Source organism: Portunus trituberculatus, chromosome 31 (genome assembly GCF_017591435.1).
Source record: "Portunus trituberculatus isolate SZX2019 chromosome 31, ASM1759143v1, whole genome shotgun sequence".
NCBI lineage: Eukaryota > Metazoa > Arthropoda > Malacostraca > Decapoda > Portunidae > Portunus > Portunus trituberculatus.
The window spans coordinates 5,007,218-5,033,145 of record NC_059285.1 but is presented as its reverse complement, the minus strand read 5'-3'; the positions used below and the strand labels follow the sequence as shown (position 1 = coordinate 5,033,145).

At 41.7% G+C, this 25,928-nt stretch overlaps 1 protein-coding gene across 8 annotated transcripts in view; it reads left to right on the top strand.

The window, feature by feature from the left end:
* Positions 1-25,928, top strand: part of LOC123511259 (la-related protein Larp4B-like) — a 567,482-nt gene that overhangs the window by 528,613 nt on the left and 12,941 nt on the right. For 4 of the 8 annotated variants that reach the window (XM_045266991.1, XM_045266993.1, XM_045266989.1 and 1 more), the window contains exons 3-4: positions 6,165-6,329; positions 11,055-11,126. In XM_045266991.1, the coding sequence (XP_045122926.1) occupies positions 6,165-6,329; positions 11,055-11,126 (237 nt within the window). The remainder of the gene's footprint in view (positions 1-6,164; positions 6,330-11,054; positions 11,127-25,928) is intronic. The other 4 variants (XM_045266994.1, XM_045266992.1, XM_045266990.1 and 1 more) reach the window with 1 other exon arrangement.

Here is a 25,928-nt window from a genome sequence, read left to right as displayed (position 1 = left end):
CCCCTTCTTCTCTCCTTTTCTTCTCTCTCCTTTCTAGACTTTATATTTTTTTCTTCGTTACTTGTTCTTTCTCTTGCTCTTTCCTTATTTTTAGTCTTTTTTTTACATAAACATTCCTTCCTTTCCTCCTCTCCTTTTTAGAATCCGTCCAATTTTCACCTTCCTTCCTCTTCATTCTACACTTTCCGTCTCTTTATCTAACAATATCTCCTGCTTTTTAGACCTTCCTTCTTACTTTCTATGCTTCCCTCTTCTTCGGGTGCTTTCTTGTCCTCTCTTCCCTCCACCACTAATAATATGATCCTTTTCTTGCTCTCGTTTCAATCAATCCGTTAGTCAGTCACTGTTTCTTCTCTCCGGCAACAAATGGTGGCAGTGGTGGGATAGAACCTGCACACACACTCTCCCCATTTCTGGTGGTGACCTTTTAGAGCGGAGGTGACGGTAGAGATCGTGAGGCTGACAGATGGCTCCCCGCACGCTAGTCTTGTGGAGGAGAGGAGCTGGAAGGGGAATAGGAAAGGGCTGAGGGCTGCTGCGTGGGGATAAAGTTGGGAACGATTTACTGGTTTACTCTCTCTCTCTCTCTCTCTCTCTCTCTCTCTCTCTCTCTCTCTCTCTCTCTCTCTCTCTCTCTCTCTCTCTCTCTCTCTCTCTCTCTCTCTCTCTCTCTCTCTCTCTCTCTCTCTCTCTCTCTCTCTCTCTCTCTCATACTCGTTCCTTCCACCAGTCATTCATTCTCCACCTTTTCCTCTCTCTTTCTCCTCTCTCTTTCCTCTTCCTCCTCCTCCTCCTCCTCCTCCTCCTCCTCCTCTGCCTTACTTATCACCCTCGGGTATCTTTCATCTAGTCCTTATTATCTTCCTTCGCCAGTCACCCTACCTTTACCGACCTATCTTCCTTCTCTCCCTTTCTCTTCATTTTCCGTCTTCGCTCTCTCATTCTCAACATTCCTCTTCAGTATCGCCTTTCACGTAATGCTAGATTTTAGACTTTTTTTTTCCTCCTCCTCCTCCTCCTCCTCCTCCTCCTCCTCCTCCTCCTCCTCCTCCTCCTCCTCCTCCTCCTCCTCCTCCTCCTCTTCGTGAGTTCAGGTGCGTGCTATTCCCAGTTGTCTTAAACTTCAGTGGGAATTTTTATGAATGTGAAGTTTTATGTTTTGCCGTGAAGTTACCGCGCGTTAACGAGATTTAGAACACTTGCCTGTTGTCTGAGGGAAACATGGGAGGGTTATAATAGTGATTTTGGCGGTTATGGTAATAGCAATAACAATAATAATAATGATACTACTAACAATGGAGTAATGTGTGCCTTAGAAAAATAATAAAGTAGTTTTACATAAGGGTTTTTTTTTCTCTAGGGTGAAGCAATGAAGTAATAAGTAAAGTCAGTTTGTGTATGTGTGTGCGGTTAGGAGATGGTTATGAATGCTTACAGTGGGAAAAAAAATGTGTGAAAAGTGAAGATGGTTTGGCGTTGTGGCACAGAGCTGCAGTTAGCTTGAGAGTTATGACGCTTTGGCAACATCAGAAGCTGGGGAAGCGGAGGGCGTGGCGAAGAGAGACGCGTGTTGCAGGGTTGGAGGGTGTAGGAAAGTGGGAGAATGGAAACTAGGAAGAAGGAAAGAGGAAAAGAACAGATATTTGCACGTAGTAGTAGTAGAAGCAGGAGGAGGAAAAGGAGGAGGAGGAGGACAAGAATGGGAAATTTTCGGAATGGGAAGAGAAGAGGAAGGAGGAAAGGCTTAACAGGAAGTACTAAGAAAAGGAGGAGACGGAGAAGAAGGATAACGAGGAGATAAGAGGAGGGAATGTGTAGCAAGAGGAGGACGGGAATGGAATCTTCAGAAGGAAAAGGAAGTTGAGGAGGAGGAGAACAAGAAGGAAAGGAACTAAGAGGAGGAAGGGTGAGGTGTAGTAATCGCAGCAAGAGGAAGAGGGGAAAGGAAGCTATAGGAGGAAAAAGGATGTCAAGAGGAATGATGTATGCCCTTAAGTCCGCAGCGGGAAAGATGAACGCGAGGAGTGGAGATGAAAGCGAAGAATTATGGAGTATTATTTTTTACTTCTGATCGCATGTGTTTGGCTTGCTTCTCTCAGCGTTGTGGTGAAACATACTAGAATATTCTCTCCTTTGTTTTGCAGTCATACGTGTTGGTATTAACTCTTTCACTGCTAAACAAATCTCTTCCTCAATAACTATAACTCATTTTTGTGTGTGGAAACCTCTCATAAATATTTCTTCAGCGTAAAACAGTCCAATCAACCTTCTGTTTTCTTTTGTTTTCCTCTCTCTCTATTTGTTTCTACGCAAGCCATTTTCACGGTGCTAGGAAGGTTAGTGATGGCCGAACATAGCAGGAAAGGAGTTAATTAAGGTGCATGTGTGTGAAATGTTCATTCTTGGTGTTCTCGTCTCCATTCCTACCTTTGTTATCAGTGAAGGCTTCTTTTGGCATCTTTAATCTTGACCTTTATTCCTCCAATCATCACCGCCACCTTAGTAAAGCCATCAGATCTAACCTAACTGTTATAGCTAGACCAACATCGCCACTAACCTTACCTAGCTTCACAATACTGAGCTTTTCTCTTATAACTATGACCTCTAACACTAGTACAGCCATCTAACTTAGTATATCCCCCATAGCTAGACTAATACTACCTCTTAGCTAACATAATCTAACTTAAACACCAATGAAAAGATCTACACCTCCATTAACTAAGTCTCACCTAACCTGAACTAATCTATCTTTAAAATCATGCCTAAAATAACACTAACCTTACTTAACAGAATCTAACCTAACCTAACCTAACTTAACCCAAACCTAATCAAACCCAAACTAACCAGAAAATAGTCAACTAACACCTAAACTACTATGACATTACTTAACCCTACCTGACCTGACTTAACCCAGCACTGCCACTCTTCACCACCACCACCACCACCACCACCACCATTGCCAACTCCAATACTACCCTCCCCCTTCACCCCCCACAACCGTAAGTACCAACCGTTCCATTGACACACTTTCACCTAACCATCCAATCTTCCCTCTCATCCTCCCTCCGACCCCCAACCATCCTCTACTACCCCCTGCCCTCCATCCCCTCGACCCTCTCTACCCCGCCTCCCCGAGTCTCTGCCGCAGTCTCCATTATTGATGCTCTCAGGAACGACTTGAAGGTAAGAGAGAACGAGCTATTGTGAGAGTCGGGATTCCGCTGCTGCTGCTGCTGTTCCACGTGATGTCTCCTCCTCCTCCTTCTCCTCCTCCTCCTCCTCTTCCTCCACTCTTTTTCTCCTTTTTTTTTATTTTACTTTTCTTACTCTTCTTCATCCTTTCCTTACACCATGAACTCTTTCTTCTGATTTTTTTCTCCTCTTCCTCCTTTTCTCTTTTGTTTTACTTTTCTTACTATTCTTCATCCTTTTCTTACACCATAAACTCTTTCTTCTCAGATTTTTTCTCCTCCTCCTCCTCCTCCTCCTCCTCCTCCTCCTCCTCCTCCTCCTCCCTTCCTTTTTTTTTTTTTTTTTTTTTTTTTATTTTTCTTTTTCATACATTTCTTACTTGACAACTCTCTTTTCTCTCTCTCTCTCTCTCTCTCTCTCTCTCTCTCTCTCTCTCTCTCTCTCTCTCTCTCTCTCTCTCTCTCTCTCTCTCTCTCTCTCTCTCTCTCTCTCTCTCTCGTGTCCTTCCCTCTCTTATTTCATGCTAGAGCAACATCTTCACTTTCTCTGCCTCGCCATTCTTCATGCAATCTCCCACGACCTCCCACTGTAATCTCCCTCCCTCCCTGCATAATCTCCCACGAGTAATCTGTCGCCTTCCTCCTCCTCCTCCTCCTCCTCCTCCTCCTCCTCCTCCTCCTCCTCCTCCTCCTCCTAGAAAATATGACCATCCTTCAGATTTTTTATCTTAAACCATCTACAAACTTACTTCTCACTTTTAAAGTACAACACACTTATCTTTCTCCTCCTCCTCCTCCTCCTCCTCCTCCTCCTCCTCCTCCTCCTCCTCCTCCTCCTCCTCCTCCTCCTCCTCCTCCTCCTCCTCCTCTACTGACACTTCAAAATCGACGAAGTTAATTTCTCTTAATCTCTTCAACTAATTTTCTCCTCCTCCTCCTCCTCCTCCTCCTCCTCGTCCTCCTCCTCCTCCTCCTCCTTGCTAGTCTTAATCTTCCTCACCGCTGTAATTTTCCTCATTATTCCCAGATCGTCGCTCCCCTTCCTTCCTTTTTCCTCCTCCTCCTCCTCCTCCTCCTCCTCCTCCTCCTCCTCCTTCTCCTTATTAGTATTCTATGTTCAGGTAACGTTTCCCATAATTGAAGGTGTTTACAGGGAAGGAGTAGTAAAAAAGGGTATAGGAAGGTTTTTTTTTTCTTTTCCTACTTTTTAGGTAATTAATATTTTCTTTTAGTTTTTTACGTTTTTTTCATTTTTGCTGTACTTGTCTGTCTTCGCTTTCCTTTTTCTTATTTTTTTCTTTGTTTTCTTCCCTTTTCTGTTTTTTTCAGCCGTTTTTTTTATTTTGGTAACATGATTTTTTCTATCTTACATCCTCTTTCTTCTCCTCCTCCTCCTCCTCCTCCTCCTCTTCCTCTTCCTCTTCCTCTTCGTCTACCTCCACTCTTTCGTCCTTATTTTTTCGCATCTTCCTCTTCACAACTCTTCCTCCCCTCTTTCCTCTTCTCCGTCTTCGTTTCCTCTCCTCGTCACACACTCAGATCTCCCTCGCCTTGTCCTTTCCTCAATCTTCCTTTCCTTGTCTTTCTCTCACTCTTCCCTCCCTCGACACATTTAAGGAGGAAAGAGAGAGAGAGGAAGGAAGGAAGGAGGGAGGGAGGGAGATAAAGACTTGGCTAATAACTTTAAAAGAAATTATGCCTTAAAGTCATTTCTTTCCTTACTACTTCCTCTCTATTTGCGTTTCTCTCTCTTCCTTCCTTCTTTTTTATTCCTTTTACCCTACTCCCATATTTCTGTTTGTTTCTTCCATCCATCCTTCCTGATCTCCGTTGACGTCCATCTTTCCTCCGTTCTCCTCTCCTTTCTTCTTCCTTCCCTTCTTCCTCTCTTCCTTTGTTTTACCTTCGAAGTGTTTGCTTGTAACTCTGCTTCCATTTCTTGTCCTGTCTTTCCTTCCAGTTCCTTGTCCTGGTTTATTTTCATTGTGTTCGCTTGAAATCCTGTCCAACTGTGTTACTCTGCTCTTTTTTTTTATTTTTTTATTTTTGGTAATTTTCTGATTTCACTTCCTTTCTTTATTATTTACTTTATTGGTAGGTCCTGCATTTTACAGTTCATCTCGTCTTTTATCATCACAGTTTCTTTTTTAATTTTGCTTTCCTTTTCTTCATTCTTCATCGCGTGACTACATATCCCAACCCCAATCGTCCCTTCATCACTATTTATCTTTTTCTTTACTTATTTCATTACTTTCTTCAGCTATTTTAATTCAAAACATTACAGTTCCTTATTCCAACATCTCTTTCCCCTTCATGTCTTCTCTCCTTCCTCTTTCATCATCTTTTCCTTTTTCCATGCCTTATTTCCTTACTTTTCCTTCCCCCTATATTTATCCTTTTATATTTTCCCTTTTTTGTTTGACTACCGATCTTTCTGCGTGCTTTTTATCTCTGCTCTTTTCCTTTACTCCATCTTCATCGTTCCTATGTATCCTCCTCTTCCTCTTTTCCTTTCCTCCCCACGTCCTCCTCATCATGCCAGGTAATTTATCATCTCCATATTTCCCTTATCCTACCTTTCCTTTTCTCGTCCTCCTCTTACTTTTCTCACCCTTTTTTTTCTCTCTCGTCCTCCTCTTTTTCCCCCCTCTCGTCCTCTCCTTCCCCTTTCGTCCTCTCCTTCCCCCTCTCGTCCTCTCCTTCCCCATCTCGTCCTTCCTTCTCTCTCTCGCCCTTTATTTCCCTCTCTCGCCCTTTATTTCCCTCTCTCGCCCTTTATTTCCCTCTCTCGCCCTTTATTTCCCTCTCTCATCCTCTTCTTTCCTGTTTCGTTCTTCCCTTACCCCCTTGTTCTCCCGTCACCTAGTCCTCCTTCCTGTTCCTCGTCCTCCTCCTACTTCGTCCTCGATCTCCTGCTCTCACATGTGCCGGGCTGGGCTGGGGCTGTCTGACCCGTGTGTTGCCTCTCCGCAGGGTATCACGCTCAAGATGAACGAGGAGGGACGGTGCATCGTGGCTCGCATCATGCACGGTGGGATGATTCATCGGCAGGCGACGCTCCACGTGGGCGACGAAATTCGGGAGATCAACGGTGTTCCTGTGGCCAATCAAAGCGTGGACATACTGCAGAAGATGTTGGTGAGCACCTAACCCCGCGACTCTGGCCCTTCCGTGTCCTCTTCCTTGGCTCGTTCCTTCGCTCACTCCACGGTCCTCTATTGTGCTTCCCTCTCTCTCTCTTTCTCTCTCTCTCTACCCCCTAATGTCCTCTCGTTTCCTAAAGCGTCCGTTTGTCTCCCTGGTTCTTTTTCCTGCTTACTTCTCCCCATGTTCTTTCGTTTCCTCCATCCTGATTCCTGTTGTGTCCCCATTAATGTTCCTTTTGTCTTCCGTACCCCTTTTATCCTACTTCCCCACCCCCCTGTGACCTTGTTTTTGTGTTCGGTCCTTCAGTGTTCCTTGTTACGTGGCGCCTGACCTTCACCTGACTTCACCTAATCTTCCCTGGCTTTTGTTTATCCTCTAGTGTCCTCCAGTTGTCAAAAGTGTCCACGGGTCTGCGTAAATATTCTTAAAAGTTCTTGAAATCCTATCTGTGTTTGTCCTTTGTTCCTCAGTTCCTAATCCTTGAAATTTATCCTTTAGTTAACATTCAACTTATTGCCGAGTACCTAACATTACCTCGCCTTTCCTCCTCCTCCTCCTCCTCCTCCTCCTCCTGTAGCAGTCATTACTCCCATTATTACCTAAAACCCTCCATCCTCACTGTCCTTCTGGGCCGAGTTAAACTGAGAAAAATCTAAATTGAATTAACGTATGTAGTGCGACGTGGTGTGTGTGTGTGTGTGTGTGTGTGTGTGTGTGTGTGTGTGTGTGTGTGTGTGTGTGTGTGTGTGTGTGTGTGTGTGTGTGTGTGTGTGTGTGTAAGTGAATGAGTGGGACAGGGAGAGGTGATAAAGAGAGTGAGAGGGAAAAATGAGAGGTAGTGGATGAATAAATGAAATGGAAGAGGTGGTGTAAGTGGGGGGAGAGAGAGAGAGAGAGAGAGAGAGAGAGAGAGAGAGAGAGAGAGAGAGAGAGAGAGAGAGAGAGAGAGAGACTTAGAAACAGTATATATGTATGTACGTATAAGTGAGTGAATGAATCAAATGGCGTCGTGTATATATTGGTGACCGAATCCAAATATGGTAGTTTAAATTTACGGTCTTGTGACGATTTTTATGAACAATTATGCAAAGAAATGGTTGAATCATGACTGGTGGAGTGGGGTGCCTGAGGAATGGTCCCATTACCTCCCCGGGGAGAGAGGGAGTGTAAGTAATGTACGGAAATGAAAATGAATGGATATTTTACCTGTGGCTGGAGGAGGGGAGGGTGAGTAGGTGAGGAGGGTGAGTGTTATGAAAGGTGAGGGGGAAAGTAGAGGCGCCGCAGTGGCCATAATGAACTCCGTGTGTGTAAGGAGAGGAACAAACGAAAACAAAGGAGTGACGCGATTGTATGGAGGACATTGTGAAAGCTGGTGTGTGTGTGTGTGTGTGTGTGTGTGTGTGTGTGTGTGTGTGTGTGTGTGTGTGTGTGTGTGTGTGTGCATCCTGCATCATAAATCATTCATTTAATAAAAGACCAAACATAACGTTTTTATTTAAGTTACCGTAAATAACACAGTTTTTTTAAATTGGCAATGAATTTTGTCATCAATATGAGTAGAACATTTTGTTGGTATATGTGTGTGTGTGTATATATATATATATATATATATATATATATATATATATATATATATATATATATATATATATATATATATATATGTGTGTGTGTGTGTGGGGCGCTTGTGAATAGAAGAATGTTGGACATGGATTATTTTTCCACATTCAACATTTCTAATGGTGACGCTGGATTCTCTGGCTACTGTTCAATTATTCTTTTTGTGATTGCTTCACAATAAATATTTTGTTATGTATGTGGTAATAATAAGAATTTGCGTGTATGACTCACATGATTACCTTCGCCTGACAAAGAGGACTCCTGGCGGCGGAGTGAGTGCCGTGGCTGGACACTTGAGTTGTTGGTGAAGGGAGACCGGGCCCGCGGGGCCGTGTCCCTGGAGGTCACTGCCTTGCCGGGTGTTCGCCACCAGCGAGAAACCTTTCAGGCAACTCGCCGAGGCTGCTTATTGCGGGTGTATCTTATTTCCGCGTCTTTAGGACGGTAATTCCCTGCATTGGTGCAGCTCTGGACCAGAGCGGCCCGGTGGCGTGTGAACTTGGATGTCCGTCACAGTCATCCCCAGCAGCCGGGCGGCGCCTACCGCAGGCAGCGCACGGCCTGGCATGTGTAAATCAACGAAGCAGGATCCCCAGCAGACTGCAAAATGGGTGGGGGCGACAGGAGGCGAGCGACCAGCCCGCCACCAGCCTCTATTATGGAGAGCACCGGCAGGCCTCGTCTGGCCTCCTCGCGTCCACCATAAAGCCTTTGATGGCCTGAGGCCACCACGGGGCCGCCATGGGGCCGCCAGTCCTTTGCTGTAATGATCCAGTGACGGCTCGCCACGCAGCCCGGCAAGGTTGCACGTCTGGCTTCATGTTAACGATGGTTTGTTAGCTTTCGTAGACGTGAGATATTAACGCAAAACATTCATATATTTGAATTATTTGACAGAATTACGGGCTATGTTTTTTTGTTTTTACAGATGAGTATCAGCACGTTCAAATATTTCTGAAATTAGAACGTGTTCTTATAGCTCATATTAAATTCCTCATTATATTTCAGCTCCGAATCTGCGATGGTTTGTACGCACTACCACCGCCTCTTGTCTGTGTGTGACATTTTACACTCCAAAGACACTGCGCTGTGTTCCACACATGGATGAAGCCGTAGTGTGTGTGTGTGTGCGCGCGTGTGTGTGTGTGTGTGTGTGTGTGTAACATGGCTTGATTTATGGCTGCTTTTGTGAGTGTGTTTATCCTGATCCTGATCACTTACAAATGAGACACACACACACACACACACACACACACACACACACACACACACACACACACACACACTAATATTATCTAATAAACATACCATATTTTTGTGCAGCGATTCAAATGGTGTTTCCAATCAAATTTTAGGCATTGTAATTGCTATATAATTATCAGAGCTGCCTCACAATAAGGATATCTCTCACTTGAAAAAAATATATACATTTCATAACTTAATGCCTAGATCAGGGGAACCATAAATCATGTAATTCACTGACACATATGCGAGAGAGAGAGAGAGAGAGAGAGAGAGAGAGAGAGAGAGAGAGAGAGAGTCAGGCAGTCCTTGTCTCAGCTGCTGTGGCTTTTTGTTTGTCTGCCGTCTGTGTGCTGCCTCAGGTCTTTGTTTGCGCTCTTGTTATGTGCTGCGAGGCGTGCGGTGCTCACTCAACCGTGTGTGTGTGTGTGTGTGTGTGTGTGTGTGTGTGTGTGTGTGTGTGTGTGTACGTGCACCAAAGAGAAGAAAGATAAAAAAAAATAGGAACGACTTTGATCAGTATTTCCAACAGTTCTGATGTCTCGTAGGAATAAAAAGTAATAGTAGATGCACGCGAGACTGAGCTTGGTAAATGGCTGGTTGGTTGGCTGGCTACCTGGATGGATGGATGGATGGATGGCTCGCTGACGGGCTGATAAACTAGGTAGCGGCGCGGCGAGCACTCAGAGACCAACAGGTAACAAGGGGGATTAGCGCGATGAAGCGAGGCAGGTGGTGGTGACGTGGACTTCAAACACACCACTCCCTGACGCGTGATTAGGTGTTAAGGTAATCTAGCGCTTGACACACGACGATTACTGTGCTGTGATGGTGACGCTGCACGCTGCTGAGAGAGAGAGAGAGAGAGAGAGAGAGAGACCGCACATAAATTTACTAATTGTCTAATCAAACCTCCTTGCATTTAAATACCCAAAGAAACTCCCCTCCCTCCTTCCCTCCCTCCTTCTCTACCCCATATCCTCTCCTTCCTCTCTCTCCTCTTCCTCTACGTCTCCCTTCCCTCCGCCAGCCTCTCCACTCCCAGCCCCGGAGCACGTAAGGGTGGTATGTGGTCTGGCCAGGCCTGGGTACGTATGCTGTATAGTAGTTGTCTGTTGGTTGGAAGTATTTTTGCCTTATACACATGAATGTCTGTATATCATCTCCCCTCCCCCTTTCCTCCCTCCTCCCAAAAACGTGTATTTTTGATAACTCATAGCTTCCTTTCATTGCAGCCAGTGTATATGTGTATCACAGTATGATTATTTACATTTTTGTATTCTAATCTTGAAGTGGTATTTATATTGATGATTGTTATAGCTATTGTTATTACTATTATTACTATTATTATTACTACTATTTATCACAATATTTCGCTTCACCCGTCGCCACTTTTTTTCCCTTTTTCTCTCATCTTTTATCACCTTTTACATCAAGTCGAATTTCTCTCGTTTTCACACTCCTGGTTGGTGCATGTTACTGCAGGGCGGGGCTGGGCTGGGCTGGGGCTGGGACTTGGTTGGCTGGAGCTGTGCCGCGCCCTGCTGGGAGGCTCCTCGGCCACCCATGGGACATCAGAGAGAGAGAGAGAGAGAGAGAGAGAGAGAGAGAGAGAGAGAGAAATTATACATGTGTACTTGGATATTCCGTATGTCTGGAGTTACATACATGCCACAGGTGTTTGTGTGTGTGTGTGTGTGTGTGTGTGTGTGTGGGTGAGTGAGTGAGTGAGTGAGTGAGTGAGTGAATGAGTGAGTGAGAGTGTAAGCGAGCGAATGGCAGCTTGAATGTGTCCCAGCAGTGTGATCAGCCTCATCTGACAGCAGTTTTTTTTCTCTCTCTTCCCCGTTGCAGAGGGAGGCCCGTGGGTCCGTCACCTTCAAGATTGTCCCGTCGTACCGCAGCGCACCACCGCCCTGTGAGGTACGTACCGTTAACTTACGTTCGCCTAACACCCTTTATCCTTCTCCTTATCCTCACTACAAGCCACTTAACCTAGATTCCCCAGCAACACCCCGCAACAACCCGTGAAGCCGAGTGGTCCAGAAGTCCTCAGCCCTCACCCCTGGTCCTCTTAGTGTAGTGTGTTCCCAGTGCGTGTGATTTAGTGGGTTGGGTTACTTTGCTGCTTTAAGGTTTGATATTTGCTGCGTTAGTTTAGTGTGTGTGTGTGTGTGTATGTGCGCGCGCGTGTGTTCCTTCCGTCAGTCAGTGCCTCAGTTATTTGTATTTCGTTATTCTCGTTCTGAGGCGGAAAAAATATATAGTGCAGCTGAAGTTTGTTTATTTTTCTTTTCCTTTTTGTTTCGTTCTTTTTCAGGTGGTTAGGTTAATGCTTGAAGGTTCCACAAGGTTGCATTACATTATATTATTATTTTTTTTCAGGCAGATAATTACTGTACCAAATATCGTTATCTTTTCGCCTCTTTTTATATTTTTTATTAATTAGTGTAATGCTTCAAGGTTCCACAAAACTAAATTATCTCGCGTTGGATTCTTTCATTGCTAAGGCCTCATTTTGTCAACCAGAACACAAGTCGTGGCTTTTTTGGGGCCCTAAAACGAGCAGTACAACAAAAAGTCGCGGCGCCAACGAAAAAACAAAAGCCAGGGAGTCGTGTTCGCCGTCAGTTTTATTGAGAGTTTTGCCGCGCCGTGCCTGGGTTGTTTGGTCTGATGGACTGATGTTTATTGGACGGGGCGGGCGAGGTTTGTCTGTGAAGTTGCCTGCGTTTGAGTGGTTTTAGTGGGCTGAACTGTGTGTGTGTGTGTGTGTGTGTGTGTGTGTGTGTGTGTGTGTGTTTGGTTATGTACATACGCTTTATTTTCGCCGTGATGCATCAAAAGTGAGTTTATTTCATCACCGTGGCTTCAGATCTTCCTCTAAACTTTTTTACTTTTTTTTATTATTTGTTATTGATTCCATGGTTTTCCTTCTTTCTGTTTTCTGTTTTTGTGTTACTGGATCACATTCCGTTGAAGGCCGAAATGCGGAGATGAAAACAAAAGATCACAGTTTGGGTCGAGCGTTGTTTTGATGCACAGCAAAGTTTTATTTTCCTAACGAAATCGTGCCCCACAAAGCGGATTTTTCTTCCTTTTTTTTGTGTGTGTGTTGGGGGTGATGGACGGGAGTGGGGGAGAAGGAAGGGCTAGTCTGAAGAAGCGACTAGTGGGAGTTGTTCTTTTCTGGTATTGGGAGGGTGGGTGACTAGTATAGAGAAATTAGTAGGTGTGTTTTCTTTTCTTTCTTTTTTCGTGGACGGGTGTAAGGAAAAAGGGAGGGCTAGTCTGAAGAAGCGAGTAGTGGGGATTGTTCTTTTCTGGGAGTGGGAGGGTGGGTGGCTAGTATAGAGGAATTAGGTGTTTTTTTTCTTTTTTCTTTGGTGAAAACCTAATATGGGGAAGCAAGTAAGGGATGTTTTTCTCTTGGGGAGAGGGGGGCTAATATGAAAAAACGAGTAGGGGGGGTTAGGGTTTCTTTCTCTTGGGGAGGAGAGGAGTGGGTTTGTATAATGAAATTTGGAAGGAGGGGGTTCTTTTTCGTGAACGTTGGGAACAGTATGGAGTAGCAAGTAGTGAGTGTTTCTTTCTTCTTGGAATGAGATGGGGGGGAGGGTGTTAGTAAGCAGAAGTGGTTAGGGTGGGGGGAGGAAGTGAGGTGGATATGCGGATGTTAAAAATGCATTCGTATTCAGTTTTCGTTTCGTGAAGGCTAACTTTATTTTGCATGAAGTGAATGTATGTGTGCGTGTGCGTGTAAGGGAATTTCAGACTTAAGTGAAAAAAATAACCGGCGAAGAGCAATCACTATTCCTACCTCGTCTTCCTAACGCCACAATCTCTCGGGTGTCCGCCACTGCTGTCAATTTTCATGTTGCTGCTATCAGTGAAGGCGCGCCACTCAAGTTCCCAGAGTGCACGCTTCCCACGCCGCCACACGCTACACGCTATACAAACTCACGCTTCACAGGCTCACATTCCAAGCCGCCTCTCTCTCCACCAGCTTCAACTTAATCATGCAGGAGAGGATTACCGGTCCTCATTCTTTTATGCATCTCCCTGAACGCACTCAACCTGCTCCACTATTTTCCTCCTTCCTGTGCCTCAGACTAATTCACCGTGAGTGTTTTAGTAATTTTATGGCTTGATTTTGATGGAATTAAATTGTTGGTATAGGAAATAGATAAATGTATTGTTTGTTTGTTTTTTTCCTCTTAAGAAATGATGTATTAATGTTTATTTTTTCGTAATTTTGGAGCTGATTTTGATGTAGGTTAATTCGTTGCAATATTGGAAAATGTCTTTTTTTTCATGCTAATTATGAAGTTCTCTTGAATAATGATGAGAAATTGATTACTTCAGCTGCCTTTTCCATTATTTTTTTCCCGTTCTGTGGCGAAGCTCTCATACAATAATTGATGATATTAAAGAAAAATAAGCGTCAAGAGTTGTTTTCACTTGTTTCTGCCCGTCAGGAAACACAATATTATAACGCCTCTTTTTTTTCGGTAATTTCGTGGGATAGTCTTGATCGAATCCAATCTCTGGTAATACCACGGAAAAAAACTAAAGGCCATGTTTTCGTTTTCTTTTACAACCTACTGAAAGGAGAGGTTTTTTTTTTATTTATTCGTTTATTTCTATTACATCAAGGCGCTAATTATTCTGCCAGCCTTCCTCCCTGGCTTCATTGTCTGTGCTGCCACTTTTCTCGATAAAGCTTTAGATATCCAGCTTTATTCATCATCCGCACTTAATAATTGAATATTACGTACGTAGCTACTGTGGATTTGGTCAGTCTTGAAAAACAAATGCACATAATTAATATATCATACATACGAAGTAAGAACAAAGGCGATAATTCGTAACTTATCTGTCTATCATATATGGCCTGTAAATAAAGATAATACATGCTAATTAAGAATCGGTAATATTCATACATTTCTCGTGAATTGTTTATCGGTCGATAGTAAATACATACAAGAATAGACCAAGTCTTCTCAAACACCTTGCTTTCATATCAGGACGATTTTTTAAAAGTTAGAGATGATTGATTGGGTTCTCGTGGTTACTCTCTTCTCTACCAATGAGTCTGAATCCTCCTGAACCCTTTCACTACAATAAGAAAAAATTCACAACGCTAAAAGTAGTCTGCAATCTTTGCAAGCATCTAAATAAAAAGAAGAGAAATAAAAGAATAGATTTTGCGATTTCTAGCCAATAATTGTACAGCAAGAAAAAAAATGTCATTAGTAATTTTGAAGACATTTATCCCTGTCCTTCTGTCCTTTGGCTAACTCTTCAAGCTTTGTAAGGGGACTGGCGACTGAGTGGACCTTTTTTCACAGATTTTTCCTCCTACATAAAAAATAATTAGAGAAACATGTGCCAAATAGAAGTGTGAAAGATTGACTTATCATAGAAATCTTAATATAAACACCCATGTAAAAGCCCAATAACATTCACTAGTGCTAGTCAAAAAGAGTCGAGTATAAGCGGCAAATGGTTTAAGAATATGAGCACAAATGTTTGGCCAGCGGTGACCATGTAGTGGACGGTCATTCAAAGGCAAGGGGTGACGGGGAGAGAGTGAGACAGTGATCTCATTAAAGTGTAGTTGTCTGGGTGCAGCGGCCAAGAGAGAGAGAGAGAGAGAGAGATATTTGGAAAGGTGAAATTTTGTTTGATAAAGGCACAGGAAAGAGAGTAGTAGAAAATAATGGGGAGTGAAGAGAAGAGAGAAGGCAGAGAATGAATCAAAATTAAAAATAGGAGTGAAGGGAGGAGGCAAAGAATAAAGGGGAGATGAGGGGACGAGGAAGAAGAGAATGAGGTGAGCTGAGGCGAGCAGGGAGAGAAGTGAAAACAAAACGTAGCTGAAATGAGGAAGGGGAAATGTGTGGAGAGGTAAGGGAAGGCAAGATGAAAATAAACACTGCATAAAATCGTAAGAGGAACATTCCAAAGCCATTACGCATTGATTAAACAGAAAAAAAAGTCACACACACACACACACACACACACACACACACACACACACACACACACACACACACACACACACACACACACACACACACACACACACACACACACACTAACACACTCATTAACTTTACCAATATCATTACTCACCGTTACTTTTCCTTTTTTCCAGCCTATAAAAAGAATATATCCCGCGCTCTCTATATGGCGGGAAAAAAAAATAATAATGAATTCATCGCGTTCTTTTGTTTTCATTATTTTTTTTTTTTTTATTGTTGTTTCTTGATGCACTCTTTTCTCTCGGGACGACAAATGCGTAATGATCATAGTATTTTTGAGCAATAGCATGTTAGTTTTGATTTTTTTCTCTTAATATCGGTATCAAATGCGCGGGAAAGGTATAGTGTAGTGGTGACCGACGCGTATCACCAGGCAGTTTTACAGCTTGAGGGAAACTCTACGGTAATGCAGTTTCACGTTTCATTTACTTTCGTTTTTCACTGCTTTTTAATTTTTTTTTTTTCAATTTCTCTTGTTTTCTCTTGCCTTCTCTTTCATTGTGTTTTATCGTTCTTCTTGCCCTTATTTCTCTCTCTCTCTCTCTCTCTCTCTCTCTCTCTCTCTCTCTCTCTCTCTCTCTCTCTCTCTCTCTCTCTCTCTCTCTCTCTCTCTCTCTCTCTCTCTCTCTCTCTCTCTCTCTCTCTCTCTCTCTCTCTCTCTCTCATTAAGTATCCCTTCCTAAAGTCTGTCTTTCTCTTCCTTACATTCTTTTTCCTCCCTTTTCCTCTTTCCTCTTCCACATTCCCGTGTATTTTTTTTTTCTTCTTCCCTTCCTGACTCCTATGTTTACTCATTTTAAGTTTCATTTTATTCTTCATTACTGATTTATTCTTAGTGTCTCTGTACCTTCATTTTCTTCACTTTTTTTCATTTTATTTTGTCCCATTTTTCTTCCCTTCCTTTCAGAATTTCTGTCGGCGGACGATAAGAAGTGTGAGTTCTTGGGAGAGGAGATTGAAAGTGTGTGTGTGTGTGTGTGTGTGTGTGTGTGTGTGTGTGTGTGTGTGTGTGTGTGTGTGTGGCTTGGCAAACACAGGCAACAAACACACCAGGAATCGTGATAGCGTCAGACGAGGGAAGGAAAAATTTATTACTTCGTTAGAATTTTACTTTTGTATCGAGTGGTTTTTTTTTTTCTCTCTCTCTCTCTCTCTCTCTCTCTCTCTCTCTCTCTCTCTCTCTCTCTCTCTCTCTCTCTCTCTCTCTCTCTCTCTCTCTCTCTAAGATCATTCAACAGATGTTCTATTTTTCATTTGCTTGATTTTTTTTTCCTTGTTACACTTAAAACTTCTGTCGTTGTATCTGTTTATTGGGTTAAAATGTGAACGTGCTATCAATATTTATGTTCTCTTGTGTGTACGAAAGGGTAGGTGGGTGCGTGATTATCTAGTTATGATGTCCACGATTTCAACTAACCTCATACACTGACATCATCGTAACATCATTACAGAACATTTCAAGGCCTCTACGAACCTTTATTTGCATCATCTGCACTTCCATTTTTTTTTTTTATCGTGACTGTTTATAAAGTCGTGTCTTTTATTTATGATCTTGCACAGTTAGTATTGCGTTGTAGACTTCAATTTTTCCTTTATTCTCAAAAAATTCAGACGACAGTACCTCCATTTTTTTTTTTTTTTTTTTTTTTTTCTACGGTACAATGATATGTTAGTCGTGCCAATTTTTCCTACCCATTTATTAGTTTTAAATACAGCGACTAGTATTTATATCAGCGCACTCCGTTCTTCTTTCTTAGTATGGTTCTTTTTACCACCCAGTACATGTTAGTAATGGTTCCTTGGATCACGCCGATTTATCACCACCAGGTTCCTCGTCCCTTTATCTTATTAATCTTTTCCCTGCCTTGCCTTGTCACTCCCGCCGAGGCCTTTCTTCACTGTCCCTTTTTTGTGATTGTTTTTTTTTTTTTTTTTTTTTCCTTTTCCTCTTACGCGTTAAGAATACTGGAAAGGGGAAAGGCGGGATACAAAATTGGCCGTGCAACATACTGCTTTGAAAAGAAAAAAATATAATAAATAAGCAGAAAAAGGCTGGTTAATTAATACTGAGCCTTATTATATCTTTTTCATCATTTACTTTTTATATTAGTTTACTTGTTACTCTCGTTTTTTTTTTTTTTTTTTTTTCTTTGGCAGTATCGAGATCTTCATAAGTGGAATCTAAATAAAAGAGATTAAGTATTTAGGTCGTGGAAGTTCACTGCGGAAATAAAGTTATATAATGGTTAATTAGATAAGCTTCTGTAAACAAAGAGCTATTCAGTCCCCGCGGCACGCCATCCACATATATCGATTAAAAAATATAAATTAAAATGGTTTCCGTGACACTCCATTCGTTACATTCTCCTGCGGGGCAAAGCTTTCCCTGGTAACACTCTCTTCGCCTGTCACCTTATTAGCACACCTGGCACGCATTTCAGTAACTTTGAGAGAGAGAGAGAGAGAGAGAGAAGAGAGACAAACAGGCAGACAGACAAACAGAAACCATTACTTCAACTAGTAATGATACCCCTATTAATTACTCCTAATGATACTACTACTACTGCTACTGCTACTACTACTACTACTACTACTACTTGGTATGTGGAGGTGATCCGGTCAAGGGCTACAAAAAATCCAGAGAAAAAGTGTCTTGCTGAAATGCCATTCCCAAAGGAGAACCAAAAGTATTATCAATATTGCTACTACTACTACTACTACTACTACTACTACTATTACTATTACTACTACTACTACTACTACTACTACTACTATCAGTGCCACCACTCTTGTTTACAAAATAATTTCCCACTTGTATACTTCCCTCTTGTATTATTCCCCTTCGCCTCCTCTCCCTTATTCCCCATAGCATCCTCTCATTTCCACTGGCATTTCACTTTCCCCTCCCTTTCTCCTCTCCTCCCCTCTTCCTCTCTCATCAATGTACACAGTTTATTTTTTCATCCTCCCTTTTTTATTCCTATCTCGATAAAGAGAGAAAAAAGATCAACAAACTCGACAACTTTTATTCCAGTAACAAATTTTACGCGTTTATTCCATTATGTTTTCATTTGCACGTTTATTGGTTATGGGCGCAATGTTTAGCTGTCCGATGCCGCACAAGCTTTAATTAAATTGCCGATCAGATGAGATAATGTCAGTAAAGTTAGTAGACATTTCACGGAGGAGGCGGACAGTGGCGTGAAGCGGTCATTGCTGGAGTGGTACTGTCAGTGACGGGAGTGTGTCGAAGACGTGTCCCTCATACTGGTGAGGACTGAGGAGCAGTTTGTCGTTACGAGAGAGAGAGAGAGAGAGAGAGAGAGAGAGAGAGAGAATGCTGTTAGATAACTAAATTGATTTTCTTTTACCTTATAATTGTTCTTACTGTGTTATATCATTATTGCGGGGTTTTTTTTTTTTTTTAGATGGATTTTTTCAATGATATACGAATTTTTAGCTTTTTTTTTTATTCTTCTTTTCGTGTTGATTTTATTAGTTTTTTAATTGAAGATTTCTAAATGCGTTTTCACTTCAATAATCATTATTCGACGAAGGTTGTTATGTGACTACCTTGCCAAGTGCCGTGAAGATGAAGGCTGAGGTACAAGAGACGTCTTTGGTATAGAACCATTGCCTCAGCGCACGGCTTCCCCAGACAAACGCCGCCCATCACACCGCGGACCATATTCTGAAACACTTCCCACGCTTTCACTACATTCAGAAGCCTCTAATAAGTCTAATTAAAGCTACACCAGTTTTTAGTAGTGTTTTTTGGCCCCAGTGACAGATTAATAAGATATTCACATTATCAAGAGTAGAAATACTACTGATAACCTCGCTAATCATTTTGTGGGATTTGAAGCTGTGGAGAGAGAGTAAAGCGTTTCTGATTCTGAATACTGGCCTGCATCTCATTGTGGCTTCGCAGTGGGGAGAAGTTAGCAAGGGAGGCTTCTGTCGGGAGGATTGGCTTACTTAACTACTGGATGACGTGCCAGACGGGAGGAACAATAGCAAACACACCACCAACACCACCATTACCACCGCCACCATCACCACTAGTGCAACAATAACAACAATACAGCCGTTTGCTTGGCGCGTGGGCGTGGGACAAGCATTAAGGTTGTAGTGGCCAAATGCTGTGTGTCGACCCACCAACACATGCACCCTTGGCCCGAGCACTGGTGTCACTAAGTCTGTGAATTTGGTGACTTTTAAATGGCAGATAAGTTGATGTTGTGTTCTAATGAGATGCATGTCACAAAGGCACTGGAAGAACTGGAGAAGTTATATTTTTTTCTTTTTTTAAGAAACATATTATTATTCATTGGCTATAAATGGTACTGAAGATAAGAGATGCGTTATATTAAACATTTTACAAATACACAGGAACAGAGAGAGAGAGAAAGAGAGAAGTAGCTTTATTTTCCCAGAAACGTATTATTCAGTATTATTTGAACAGTTATGAAACAGATAAACGTTGAAGACACCATTATGTGGTGTTCACAGTATTTACAAGCTAAAAAGTGGCTTTACTGTGGTCATGAATTCAAAGGTTTGGATCTCTCTCTCTCTCTCTCTCTCTCTCTCTCTCTCTCTCTCTCTCTCTCTCTCTCTCTCTCTCTCTCTCTCTCCCCCTTTTATTCTTTTTCTTAGTATTCCTTCTCCGTTCCGTTCTGTAGCTATTCAGTCTCTTCCTCCTCCTCCTCCTCCTCCTCCTCCTCCTCCTCCTCCTCCTCCTCCTCTTATTATTATTATTATTATTATTATTATTATTATTATTATTATTATTATTATTATTCGTTTCCTTCCATCTCCAGTACCATTTCTTTGCACCCTCACTATTTCATTTACATTCTTACTTTTTTTTTTCTTAATTTTCTCCTTTACTTGTCTTTAGTGTGCCATAAATCTCCCTCACTAGTCCCGCCTCTCCAGGAAACAAATAGACGGATAAAAGAACGCATCCCGGTCATAGGTACCTCTTGCCCCGCCTCGCTCCGCCGCACCAACGGGATCACATTACTCTGTTCTTGTAGATTAGTTAATTAATGTTTCCATAGTGACAGCCGCGCCTCGATCAATGGCTGGTCCTCGGTGCTGTGTTCATTGACATGTTAAGAGGGGCTATTGTTTGTATAATTATATAGCGTTTTTTATTATTTTTTTCAACTTATTATTGTGGAGGAGGTTTTGTAGTAGTAGTAGTAGTAGTAGTAGTAGTAGTAGCAGCAGCACTGGTGGTGGTGGTAGAAGTGGTAGTAGTAGTGGTAGTTGTAGATTTGCTGTAGGTAGTAGTAGTAGTAGTAGTAGTAGTAATTATTATTATTATTATTTATCATCATTGTTATTACTACTACTATTATTGTCAAGATAAGCATTAATATCATGCGAACTTGAAAATATATTATTCACATTACGAATATTCAATAAATAACACATTATTATTGCTGTAAATAATAATAATCATGAAAAATCAGTACTTATCGAACAAACACTTATGTAATTGTTGTTGGTTTGTTTTATTGGAGTAAGGATTATCTTATTAACAGTGTCATTGATGTGAGTATTACTTTATGGAATTCATTAAATTGAGGAGCCGGATACGAGTGATGGGTATTGTTACTGCAAACAAGAGTAGACGATTTTTATTCGAGAGTTGGCTTTTTGTTGTTGTTGTTGATATTCTTATTGTTGTAATTTTTATTGTTTTTAATCATTATCATATCATATCATACTACGACTACTACTACTACTACTATTAGTTGTTATTATTATTATTATTATTATCATCATCATCATCATTGTCAGCATTATTATTATCTATTGACTAATTTATCTTTGTTTTCACCACCTCGGCGTTATTATCAGTATATCAATGTTGTTATGAGCGGATGAGCGGCTTGGTAAACACGGCCGTAACGAGATGTGCTAATCACTACATGAAGGGGCGACCTGCCTGGAGGGATTGCCGCTAAAACACGACCCCATTAACGGGGCCAGATCCCCAGCAGGCCAGTGACGCACCAGACGCAGCTCCAGATTGAAAAGGAGTGAACATGATGAAAACTTATCCATCACGTCCAGCATTAGATCCTCTATGGACAGTATTGGATTATGTATTATGATTGGTTCACCGGAGGGCACTGATCTGATTAAGCTCCAGCGTGAAAGCGTTATCATATTTAGTTAGTAGTGTTTTATTTTATTTTTGGAAAAGATATTATTAGAGTGCAATATTCTCTGATGTACTCCTAATTTCTAAGCTTTACCTTCTTAACTTGTACGATATGGAGAAGTTTAGGTCTTAAATACGCTGAATATTGACGTTCCGGATCTGGACTGGCAACAGCAGACCTCGAATAGATAGAATAAGTCATGTTACCAAATTACGAGTGTATGAGGAGAAAGTAATGTGATTCAGTTAATTATACTCAACAATAATGATATGATGACGATGGGGGTAACAATAATAATAATAATAATAATAATAATAATAATACTTAATAGCAAGTAATAAAAAGCTACAATAATCAAAAGTTTTCTCCCCGTCAGATGGCGTTCAAATGGCGATCCAGACAGACACGAGTATAAACATTCCCACTGATATTACACATTCACACCCACGTTAATATCCCAAACTGAGCCTCTAACATGACCATTCCCCCCTTATAATATTTCCCCTCTCTCTTCCCCCTCGTGTTTCGTCTCATCTGTGCATATTACACGCAGCAATGAAGACAGGCGTAATAAATATCATAAAAATAGCGTAGGGGAGCGAATCAAGCGAAGGGAGGCTAGGCTGGGTGTTGTGAAGCGAGAAGATGCGGAGCGTGACTGCAGTGTAGTGAGTCGTGGTGGCTTTGAGTTACAAGTGTTACCAATCTCTTCTAATTTTTTTTTTTTTTCGACTCCTAATGGCCTAAATACTCGGAGGCCATTTTTTTTATTATTCATTTACTTTTATCATTATTATTTATTTTTTCCTTTAGTCTCTTATTCCTTTCGTCTCCTAATGTGCTAAATACTCTGAGGCTTTGTATTTTTATCCATTTGCTTCTCATTAATTTTTATTTATTTTTTTGTTGTAGTCGCATATTCCTTGTTAACTAACGACTGGGTTTCCAACACTTACAACTTCATCTCATCTTGCCTGACACGATCCTAGGTTAATTTGGCGCTCCTTATTTCATTGACGAACTAGCAGACTATACATACTGCTGTCTCTTGAATAATTTGGTAATTTAGAAATAGTAAAATTAGTTTTTTACTTTTTTCGTGTTTAATGCTTTTTACTTTTTTTCGTGTTTAATGCAAGTTTTCGCTTTTTATTTTTTTCAGTGTTCCAAATACTAACATGAAACCCCATAAAAGTGCAAAGGCTAACTGCATATAACTCGTGTAGATGAAGGTGTTTCCACGTGCGTGCGTGCGTGCGCAACAGCAACACTGAATGACACACACACACACACACACACACACACACACACACACACACACACACACACACACACACACACACAACGCTGCACTTTTATTTTGTCCTTCTCCCATACAGACGTCCAGTATATTTTATTTTTAACCAAATTTTTTTCCCCACTTATATTTTTTTCCTCCAGATTTTTTTTCATAAATAGATCTTTTTTAATGTAAATTGTGGGTGACCGTAACAAGAAATATATGTAGGTACTTTACATTATTCTTTAATACAAAAATAAAGTGATTTCTTTGAGTTTAGAAAAAATTAATGATGGAAATACGAATATGTACCAAGTTTCATATCACCATCTTTGTGGAATTCAAACCTTCATACAAGGTGATAAAAAGTGTTAAATCCCACGTAGATATCCAATTTGTCTCTGTTTGAAATATGAAACGAGAATTATGGCGCATGGATTAATATTTTTTTTGTCCCACTGGCAATAAGTTACCCAGCTGTCATTGGCGGAAGGCGTTCATCTTACCTAGCCTTGAATCTCCACCAGACAGGCAGCCTCGCCACACCAGCCCTCACCACACACTAAGCCTCAACCACAGCATTCAATCCCTACCACACCACACAGTCCCACCACATAATATATATCTCCCATAGACCCTCCCGCACTACACAGCCCTCATACCACACCACCATTCCCCTGCCCCTATCCAATCAACCGCCCCCCCTCTCACACACACACACACACACACACACACACACACACACACACACACACACACACACACCATTTAACTCCCAACGACATTGATCAGTCCATTCCGAACCACTCAGTCTCCTCACATCACTATTACAATGAGAGAGAGAGAGAGAGAGAGAGAGAGAGTGTTAGTATATACACTTATTTGGTGAAATGAGCAGCTTACATGATGCTTAAGGTTTATCAAATGCAATTACTACCAGCTTACTGTCATGGATTGGTGAGGCAGTTAATAGATAGCTGGCATCCATGCAGAGAGAAAGAAAGAGAGAGGAGGAGGGTGGGGCTCTACACATACATAGAAATAGATAGGTAGACAGATTTTAAATACAGATTAACATGTACACATTTACACAGAAAAAGAAAAAAAAATCGTTAACACATACACACAGACAAAGAAGCAGACAGACTTAGAAAATAAATAACTGACAGAATACAAACAGGTAAACAAGAAACACACACACACACACACACACACACACACACACACACACACACACACACACATCTAGACAGAAACGCACAGACGGACAGGCAGGCAGACAGACAGACAGACAGACAAACAAACGTACAAACAGACAGCTGCGATATGGATCATGGCGTCACACAATGGAAGGCAGACCTCACATCTCTTGGGAACGACACAAATTTGCAGTTATGAAATTTTATCAACTCGTGTATCTAATTCTGCTCTCCATATATATTTGCAAATGGATTCAAATTAAGAGAACTAAGCACATACACATCAGAGAGAGAGAGAGAGAGAGAGAGAGAGAGAGAGAGAGAGAGAGATTGTATCAATTTTTCTGCACTTGCTATTCACGGTATACTCGGTTGATTAATCGCATCAGAAAAGCAATGATGACAGTGATTTTGAGCGCAATGACTACAAATAGGACATTATCGAAGCACTAAATGCGGATTACGGGTTACGGCCGGAGTGAGGCATTGCTGGGAGTGGGAGCTGGTGGGGTGGGGAAGGGTGGAGTGAAAACAGAGGTTGTGCTGTAAGGACGAGTCGAGTGAGGAGGGAAAGACGGTGTTATAGATAGGAGGATGAGTTGTGATGCTAGGAAGACCATATTAGTAAAGTTGAAAAATGTATGCAGCCTATATTTTGTTCACGATCGTTAGACGAACACACACACACACACACACACACACACACTCGTCCTGAGTGAGTGATTCGAGGGTTAAGCAGTAACATGTGAAGGATAGACCACTATCTCGGACAGCCAGTAGTTGTCTGGCGGTATTTATCGAGTCGCCAAAACAGTCAAACCCTCAGCCACACCACCTGACACTGCCGATCAATGGGGAGATGGGGGAGATGCCAAGCTGAGTGTCGCCAAGCTGTACCATGAGGGAGGTGCTTGTGTTCCTAGTAATCGTGAATAGTATAGTAAATTGATTGTGAGAATACGTAGTAAGATAATAAAGGTTAAATGAGAGAGAGAGAGAGAGAGAGAGAGAGAGAGATGTTGGTTGTGTGAAAAGGATAACAAACTCAGATTTCACAGAAGGCCAAGTAACAAAAGAAGTGAGGGTGTTAGACAGATGGGTAAAGAACAGAAGATTTAAAGGGAAAGAACAAGAGGATTAGACAGAATACTGGCAGGCTGTGAAAGGGAAGGCGAAATGTGGAACATGAAGAAAAGGAAGAAAGTTTGACTCGATAGGAGTAAATAAAGTAGAGAAACCGAAGAGCAACAAATAAATGAAGATAATTTGGGAGAAACAAGAGATAGACATTAGGAGGCTGGGACGGAAGAGGATCAAGATGGAGAGGTGGTGGAAGGGAAGGAGATGGAATAGAAAAATGAGTGGAAGGAAAAGTAGATTTGTGGAAGAGAAATATTGGTGGAATAATGAAATAAATAATGAGCATAAAAGAGAGGAGGAGGGGGCTGATGGAAGAGGGAGGGAGATGTGAAAAAAAAAAGAATGAAAACTGGATAGGAAATGAACGAGATATGTACTATTCGTACAAGAGAAGGATAGGGATATACCTACTACAGAAGAAGCAAGAGGCCGGTGAAGGAAGAAGGGAAGAGAGAAAAGTGGATAGATAGAAAAATGGAGGCAGGGAAGAGAGAGAACTGGATAGGTAGAAAATAGAATAGAGGGAAACTTGCAAGAGAAAACAGAGGTGAGTGAAGGGAAAAAAAACAGGTAATAGTTAAAAGAGGAAAATAGAGAAATTCAAGAGGAAACTAATAGATAGAAGAAGAAAAAAAAGAAAAATTGAATGAAAGATATCTGAACTCTTCCCAATACCTATGACATTCCATCAAGCCTGCTAATTATTGTGTTTGAGTCTCACGCGCGACAGGTGGCATGCACTTCATTATCCTACTAGTGTGTGACAGGCAGGTGCTATGCTGCTGCTCCCACCTGTGATGCATAAATGTTAACAGCAGGTGATACTAAAGTGAACATTTATATTAATGAGGTGCAGTCAAGGATGTGAAAATGGTGTA